Below are 9,002 nucleotides of genomic sequence, written 5' to 3'. Positions count from 1 at the left end.
TGACTGGCACCCTGGTGGTCTAGGGAGGATTATGGATTTTTATTACCTTTTCCCTGGTGGTCTAGTGGTGTCCCTGGTGGTCCAGTGTGGGCATCCTCGGGGGGGCTGTGCTGATAATCGATCAGCACAGACCCCCCCTGTCAGAGGAGCAGCCGATCGGCTCTCCTCTACTCGCGTCTGACAGACGCGAGTGAGGGAAAGCCGATCACCGGCTCTTCCCATTTACACTGTGATCAGCCGTGATTTGACACGGCTGATCACATGGTAAAGAGTCTCCGTCGGAGACTCTTTACCGAGATCGTAGTTGCCGGGTGTCAGACTGACACCCCGCAACAACGATCGCCGCGATGCGTGCCCCCGGGGGCGCGCAGCGGCTCATAATCCTAATCACGTCATATGACGTCCGGTTAGGATTATGAAACCACTTTGCCGCCGTCAATTTGTAATAGGGCGGGCGGCAAGTGGTTAATAATACTGATCTGGATCAGCCTCGCCCTGTGTAGGAGGAAGTGACCCTCCCAACTGCATTCTTCTCCGGTGTCAGATACTTTCACTTTCATTTCCTCGTCTGCTGTCAGCGATGGCGTCTGCTAACCTGAGAGCTGAGTTGGAATGTTCCGTCTGTCTGAACATTTATATAGATCCTGTAAACCTGAAATGTGGACACAACTTCTGCCGGGTCTGTATTGATCGTGTGCTGGATACACAGGAGGGGTCTGGAAGATATTCCTGTCCTGAATGCCGAGAGAAGTTTCAGCATCGTCCTGCACTGCAGAGGAACATAACACTACGTAACATAGTGGGGAATTTCCTGTCTGCTCAGCCACATCAGGAGGAGTCCGGGGTCTTCTGTACTTACTGTGTGGACTCTCCTGTACCTGCTGTTAGATCCTGTCTGCTCTGTGAGGTTTCTCTTTGTGATAAACACCTGAGAGTCCACAAAAAGTCTCCAGAACACGTCTTATGTGACCCCACCTTGTCCATGGAGAGCAGGAAATGCTCCGTCCATAAGAAGATCCTGGAGTATTACTGCACTGAGGATAATACCTGTATCTGTGTGTCTTGTAGTTTGGCTGGAGAACATCGAGGACACCAGGTGGAGATGCTGGATGAGGCTTCTGAGAAGAAGAAGAAGACACTGAGGAATGTTCTGCAGAAACTTCTGACAAAGAGAGAGGAGACGGAGGAAAGAGTCCAGAGTGTGCAGGAACACAGGAGGAAAGTAGAAGAAGAAGCAGCTGGTGACACCGAGAGAGTCACTGTCCTGTTTAGAGATCTCAGGAGACGTCTGGAAGACCTGGAGAAGAGAGTCCTGAAGGAAATCTCCGGGAGGGCAGAGCGGATCTCCATCTCCATCCGGGATCTGGAAATAAAGAAGGAGGAGCTGTCCAGGAAGTTGCGTCACATTGAGGAGCTGTGTAACGTGACGGATCCACTGACTGTCTTACAGGAATCAGACACAGGTGACTTGTGTGATACTGAGGATGGAGATAATGAGGACAGAGAGAGACATGAGGAGCTCCTCCATGATGGAGGGGGTCTGGATGTGGATGGGATATCACACACATTACACACATTATCTGATATAATAACAGAGGGAAATGTATCCTTCTATATACAGGGAGCTGCAGACATATTACTGGATGTAAATACAGCTCATAATGATCTCCATATATCAGATGACAGGAAAACTGTATCCTGGTCAGATAGAAAACAGAATCGTCCAGAAACACCAGAGAGATTTCAGGATTGTTCTCAGGTGTTGAGCAGTCGGAGTTTCTCCTCAGGGAGACATTACTGGGAAGTGGATGTCGGGGGATCAGATGAATGGAGAGTCGGGATGTGTTACCCCAGTATAGACAGGAGAGGAGGAGAGCCGTCAGTGATTGGATATAATAAGAAGTCCTGGGGTTTGTGGAGGGAAGGTGATCAGTATTGGGTGAGACATGACAGTACAGGGATCCTTTTACCCTCCAATATCTCCAGTAACAGAGTCAGGATATATCTGGATTATGAGGTCGGACGGATCTCCTTTTATGATCTGTGTGACCCGATCCGACATCTCCACACCTTCACCACCACCTTCACCGAGCCCCTCCATGCTGGGATAGGTGTATGGGAAGGTTGTATAAAGATCTGTGGGGGAAATAGGGAATAATAGTAATAATAGTAATAGTCAGAGCCCAGAGACTAATGATGTCACAGAATATTCAGCCAATAGGATAAAGCAGTGGGTGGGACTTCAGTCAGTGTCCTGCAGTTTTTTCTTATATTTGTGATTTCTCCCTCTGTCACTCCCTGTGATTGGGTAGGAGATCTCTCCAATTACTGGAGTAACAGTGAATGACATGTTCCTATTTGTCAGTAAAGAGGGGTGTGGCCTATTTATATAATTATCTATCTATCTATCTATCTATCTATCTATCTATCTATCTATCTATCTATCTATCTATCTATCTCATGACAATTACTTTCATTGTAATCATTAAACAGAAAGTTATCACAGTGTGTGACATCAGCAAACTCCTCATCTGGCCCCTCCCCCTACTCTCTGCTCCTCCCCCACATGCAGTCACTCTGTGCGGGGTGCAGTGCGGTCGCTGTGATTGGATAGGATGGGATCTCCTCTCTTTCTTCCTCCTATTCCATACAATCTATACTAAATAGAGATGAAAAGAAATGTAACAATCTCAGAGGAAATATATGAAGAAGGGATCTAGAGATTTACTGCTAAGACAATAAAATGTGATGTATCATTAAAGTGTATGTCCACCCATAATGTTTTCTTTTCTTAGTTCTGGATGGAGTGGGGAGAATTAGAACCCCTGTCAGGATTTTACTGCTATCCAGGTCTCCATTAAAGAGATTTCCCCTCACTTCCTGTCCCGGTGACGAGATTTTACCAAGCAGGAAGTGAGGGGAGCTCTCCACAATTATAATAAAATCTGACTGGGGCTCTAGGCCTTTCCCTATTCTACTAAAAATGTATGTCTGGGTCCCCTTTGCTGATTTCCTCTCACTTCCTGCCTGGTACAATGTTGTCAGCAGGACAGGAAGTGAGGGGAATCCCCAGATATCAGTAAAAACACCAAAGGGGTTCTAATCCTCCCTCACTCCATCCAATACTATAAAGAAAAGTTCTTAGCTTGGCATAGACTTTAATGGAATATATCAGTAATATAATAGTGTCGGTGTCACTGTTATCAGCACTGAGATGTATATTGCTGTGCAGCATGTTCTCCGGTCTCTCCCTCATCTTCCCCACCAGAGTGGACAATACCTTACAGAGACACGGCACACATCAGCCTGGTAATATGTAGAATATACGGGAAGACAGAGAGGGTGAGACCGGAGAACACGCTCAGGGCTGCTGTTAGAGATCATGGGGCCCCGTACATTACCTGACAGGGACCCCCCAGCCTGGATGGGTGTGTGGGGTCAGGTGTATGGCCCTGAACATGGCTTCAGCTGCATGAACAAATTCATGCAGCCAGACTACCTGTGGGAATGAACCCTCAATTATGTTTTTTTTTTTACAATTTATTTTTGTTTTATTGTTTACATTTTTTAACAGCCCTGTGTGTGGGGGGCTTTTGTGAAATATCAGGGGTCCATACAGACCTCTGATGATACACTCTTGAGGCAGAAGAAGAGATTGAGGACAGGAATCCCCACTTCTTTCTCTGGATCTGAAGCTGCAGGGAATGAATGAACAGGAAGTGTTCTGTACAGAGTCTTTCTGTTCATTCACCAACTGAAGCATAGTAATCACAGTTTATCATGCTTCAGTTATGAATAAACACAGACGTGATCATTATCAATCACTCACTGCGTTCACTCAGAAAAAAGAAGGGGCTTATAAATATGACATATTTACTGGTCCCCCTGTGTGCCCACAGCAGCGTACAGCCAGCGCCAGGTTGAGGAGGAGAAGCTGGCAGAGCTGCGGGGAGAAGAGGGCCACCATGGGATTAGAGCTGTGTGGAATGGAGATTGGGGACAGGAGGGGGGTGATCAGAGCAGTGGGGGGCCAGTCTCTGAAACTGATCCCCCTGTGGCTCCCCCTGCAGCAGCTGGTGGGAAGGAGAGAAGGAGAAGTCATCTGCACTGTGGGGGAGATGGTGGGGGCTCTTGCCTGTGATCAGCAGCTTTTTGAACTGCCTGCACCATAAAGCTGCCCAGACCCCATACAGGAGGGCCGGTTCTACCCCCTCTGTGGCCCTGAACACACTGAACACCAATATACATCACAGTGCTGCTAACAGTCACACCATCTGATTGGTTGCTCCGGGTCTCACACTCTGCACTACTGTGCTGAATAAGAAGAGATGTATTATGGGAAAAGGAGAACACGGGGTTCATCTGTTACTTTCTCAAAGCCTACGAGGGAAGCCGGGGGCCCAAATACCGTATATGACATTGTCTAGAGGCCACAAAAATATCACATTGCCTAGGGGTCCCAAATATATCCTATGGCTTGGGAACACAAGTATGTGACATTCTCTAGGGTTCCCCAAATTTGCCCCAGTCCCTGGGGGCCCAAATATGTCCCATTCTCTAGAAGCCTAAAAAATATAACTTTGCCTGGGGCCCCCAAACATTTCCAAGGGTCTGGTGGCAGGGCTGAGCCAAAGATTTACAGGAGAGGCGGCCAATTTGGGTACTTCAGTGGGATAGGGGCACAAAAATGGCAGAACCTGCTACCTATACCGCTATAGTTCACAGCTCATGGGGGGGAGGACAGTTTGACTTTTTGCCTTGGGTGTGAAAGGAGTCTGTCTGGGGCCCCAAGTGTGTCTCAATACCTAGGGATCCTATATGAGGCTTTACTTATTTTTTGGAGACCCAAATATATCACATTGTTTTGGGACCCCAAATGGACTCTGACACTTGTCCACTCAGGGCCCATCCTGACCCCTTTACATACCCCATTATTGCTCTCCTCTGCTGCTCCATCTCCCCCATGTAGGTTCCATGTTGGAATATATCAGAGCTTACACAGGATTGATGATGTCACCCCTCCCCCTCCCTCATGTGACAGTATTCAAGCCTGGTGATTGGCTTCTTAGCCTTCAACATTGTATGCTGGGAAAAGATCACATGATCCTTCATACCCGGGAAATTGGGAACCTATCAAGGGTTTTGATGGAGCAACAACATATTGGCGAACAGAAAAGGAGAATATATAGGGGGGGGGGGGTTTGGAGGGTTTTCAAGAGAACCTCCCACTTTACCCTGAAAGGACAAAGTGGACGGAGTCTCTGTATCCCGCCTCTGGGCTGACCAAAGGTTCCTCAGTCAGTATGACTATGTTCAGTGGTAAGAGGTGATGGGGTGCACTGATCTGGGGGTGCAGTACTTACCTGGAGAGATGTACTTACTATTCTCTATAGACTGCAATATAACAGTGTGTTGATGTACATGGAGACTCTATAGGGCAGGGGTCTCAAACTGACGGCCCTCCAGCTGTTGCAGAACTACAAGTCCCGTCATGCTTGTAACTATCAGCCTTGCAATGCCTCATGGGACTTGTAGTTTCGCAACAGCTGGAGGGCCGCCAGTTTGAGACCCCTGCTATAGGGGGTGTACGGCTGCTGCATTACTTACAGAAGGGGCGGAGCATTATTTCCTATGGCTCCTCCCAGTACATGATCATTATGTATAGAGAGATGGGACATTGTATAGAGTGCTGGGCCTGAGACAGAGCGCAGAGTGTAACATGACTTATGGGAGGCCCAGATGGAGGTGTACTGGCCCTTTAAGACAAGATCTATCTATCTATCTATCTATCTATCTATCTATCTATCTATCTATCTATCTATCTATCTATCTATCTATAATATAAGATTACAATATGTAGTAGAAATAAGAATATAATAAGTTTGAAGATTGTGTCATTCTTTTTCATCATATATCGCTGTCATCATGTGTGATTGATAAGTGTATCTACATTATTATATCATATATTATATCACTTTTATAATGGATCCTAATATAATGTGTCCCCATAGAATGGATCACCAATAGAATTCTATGGGATCACTTTTATAACTACTGATTTTATATTATATCACTTATACTGATTTATAGGTTTTTGATTTATTCGGTTTTAAGATTTAAGTCACATGATAATTGCACAAATGTTTATCAAAATAATATTTTTGCTGAAAATACAGGAAAATCATTATTAGCGGATACAAATACAACATAACTTACACAATTCCTTCTAATTCTAGAACCTGTATTGTGCTGATAAATAATAAATTTGTAAATTTTTAGATTGTGTTTTTTTTGTAAACCAGTGAGAATTGACGGAACACAGAACTGTAAATAGGCGACTTACACTGACCAATGGCGGCAGCCAGTTGGGATTAAGAAAAATTTCACAACACGCCCCTTCTATAGAATTCATTCTAATGATTGACTTCTGCTGAGCAGGGACGGCCGCACACTGATTGACATCAAGCCGATCCCCGCTGATCCGGCTGAATTTCCATCCATGTATGGCCAGCTTTAGGGCTCATTCACTCTAGGGGCAGGGACTGACACTCCTTTGAAAAGTGCTCCATACTCAGATCAAATGCAGCGTCACCACCCTGCAACCATGTGCATTGCACATGGATATGGGGTGGTTGCAGAGTGGCCCTATCTACTGCAGAGTCCGGGGGAAGGGTTCCTCTGGGCACGACCGACCTGGAAGCTGCAATCTGAATCATATGATGGAAGCTGGATCGTATGAAATCTATGAATGGGTCATGTTAGGTGGGTGGTGGTATCTGCCGAATGCATTAAGGGGTACCAGCTTTGCTTCATGGCTGTGGCATGTCTACACCCCTGATTGGTGCCTCTGCAGTTAATGGGGAGCAGTTCAGGGCCAGTAAACCATGGCTCAACCAATGGGTTTTACCACCCCCGATATGCTAGCCTGAATGAGCCTCAGTACTGGGGCGCTGCAGACAGCCAATTTAAGCAGTGTAGACCTTCCTCATCCCACAGCTGTACATATATATGCCCCTTAAAGCACATGGAGGAAGGTGAATTGGTGGACATGGGGGGCTCGGAGAACCGAGGGGGATCAAAGTCCACAGAAGATCAGAAGAGGTAGCAGAGAGCCACAGAGAGGAGAGGACACTACAATCCAGGAAGCAGGAATGGCACCAAATGCAGGGATTGAGGGGTGCCCACTTATTGAATAAATAGTTGTAATCAACTACTATTCTACTCACCAGAGTGCGGGGATCACTTCTGCTATAAATTGAAAAGTTGAAGGTTGCTGAAGCGACCATGAGCTTATTGCAAAATCAAGAATGCAGCCAACATAAGTGACGTTGGGCTGGCCAGCTGGAAGCGGATCTGTGTTTTCGTATTCCTTACATCAATGACAGTGAAGTGGTTAAGAATTGACCATGGGTTATATGCTGCCACCTTCAGGTGAGGTCACTGGCAAACAATGTTGTTAGGACCGCTTATATAATTGCTCCCTACAATCCTCAATTTTTTTGCTAGTGTCCTCAGGTGATGGACATCTTTTCCCTCTGCTAAGATCAGATCAGACCCTGCCACAAGGGAGAGGTAGGGGGAGCCTATAAAAGCTGACTCTGGAACTGGACTCAGAGTGTCCTACAGGTCCAGAGCAGTGGTGACCTTAGTCCCAGTAGTTTCAGTCCCACAGAGGAGATGCCAACTGGTGTTACATCCCCTGTAAAGGTGTCTTTTCCCTGTGTGGTGAGTCTGAGGCTTTGCCCCTTCTCCTGACCCTGGTGACATATGTCAGACAGATGGGAAATAAGACACGGAGGCTGCCTAGCACACACCATGCACAGGGCCATGATGGGGTTGTTAAGGGTTCCTCTCAAAACTTTGTCTCCACACCTCAGCATTTTTCCTCATCTCCTCATGTACTTCCCATTCCTCCTTTTAAACTACAGTAGAGAGGAATTTATTGCCTGTATGGCAGATATGAAAAGTTTCTGCACTCAGAGACCAAAGTCCACACAAGGCGTAAGTGGGAGATGGCAGTTATTTTCCATTCAGTGTTCCAGGAAGTCTTTTACAATCCAAATTTCACAATCTTTACTAAACCATAAAAATAAGATGTGCAACAATTGTCAACAAATAGTAAACAAATGAATTGTTTTGTGAGAACCTGAGGGCTTGCCACATACTTTGAGCCTAGTTGTCTAACCATCACACAGCAAAGCTGGTCATACACTGTAAGATTTCTCTCATTCAGCCACAACAACTGAATAGGACAAATCTATAAAATTATTCAACACCTATACGGAGTGGATGGACAAATCTAAAGTGTCAGCTATTGTAGTCTGACATCTGTGGTTGTCAGAATACCCATACAGTGGCTGCATCTGCATTTTTCCATGTATATATAGCGATACCCTCACTTAAGAGGGCCGCAAGTTTGGTTTGGGTCCTGAGCACAGCTCCGCCAACCCCCCGGCAATCTGCACTACCCACTTTGGCACAGTTAGTATCTAGCAATACACATTAAATCACTTATACTCTAAATATGTGTGTGTGCGTGCGTGGATAACTCAAGCTCATAGACAATCCTTGAAAGTATATAACTGACTTTACTTATTATTTTTATAAAAGGAATAACATGAATCAAACATTTGGATTGCAGCACATAAACAGGTCCCTGCAGTAACCAGTGATAAAGATAAACAGAGTAATCAGCATAATAAAGTATTGCTATGCAATCCTAACGCTGCCCTTTTTCAGCTACTTCCCTGCATGGGTAAACTAACATCCAGCATTTTCTACCTGTACAGTCAGGCCTGACTGATCTAAATGGAAGTCCAGTAAAACAATATTCGCTAGCAATCTTTCGGTGGTGCACTTGAAGAACAACTTTGTAATCCAAACGAATAATAATAAAGATAAAGCATCTGTCTTTAGACAGCTCTCACCACCCGGACAAGTCCAAATCTGGTTTCTCTGCCTTTTCGTCTAGGAACAGGAATCCACCGACCTCCGAGTCTTCA

The 9,002-nt window shown here is 45.7% G+C and overlaps 1 protein-coding gene across 1 annotated transcript; it reads left to right on the top strand.

Moving 5' to 3' along the window:
* The first annotated feature begins 560 nt into the window (after positions 1-560).
* On the top strand, positions 561-2,159 carry LOC143964167 (E3 ubiquitin-protein ligase TRIM39-like). The gene has a single exon (XM_077473870.1). It carries the CDS (start codon positions 581-583, stop codon positions 2,156-2,158), a length of 1,578 nt encoding a protein of 525 aa, XP_077329996.1. The 5' UTR covers positions 561-580; the 3' UTR covers position 2,159.
* Positions 2,160-9,002: the final 6,843 nt, after the last annotated feature.

This window comes from Lithobates pipiens, unplaced genomic scaffold (assembly GCF_037356315.1).
Source record: "Lithobates pipiens isolate NorthernLeopardFrog02 unplaced genomic scaffold, aLitPip1_a1.2 Scaffold_8, whole genome shotgun sequence".
NCBI lineage: Eukaryota > Metazoa > Chordata > Amphibia > Anura > Ranidae > Lithobates > Lithobates pipiens.
The sequence above is the reverse complement of the archived record's forward strand: the minus strand, read 5'-3'. Positions and strand labels throughout refer to the sequence as shown.

What these genes read in the sequence shown, in the direction of transcription:
- LOC143964167 (XM_077473870.1), top strand. Translation starts at nt 581, where the DNA reads ATGGCGTCTGCTAACCTGAGAGCTGAGTTGGAATGTTCCGTCTGTCTG.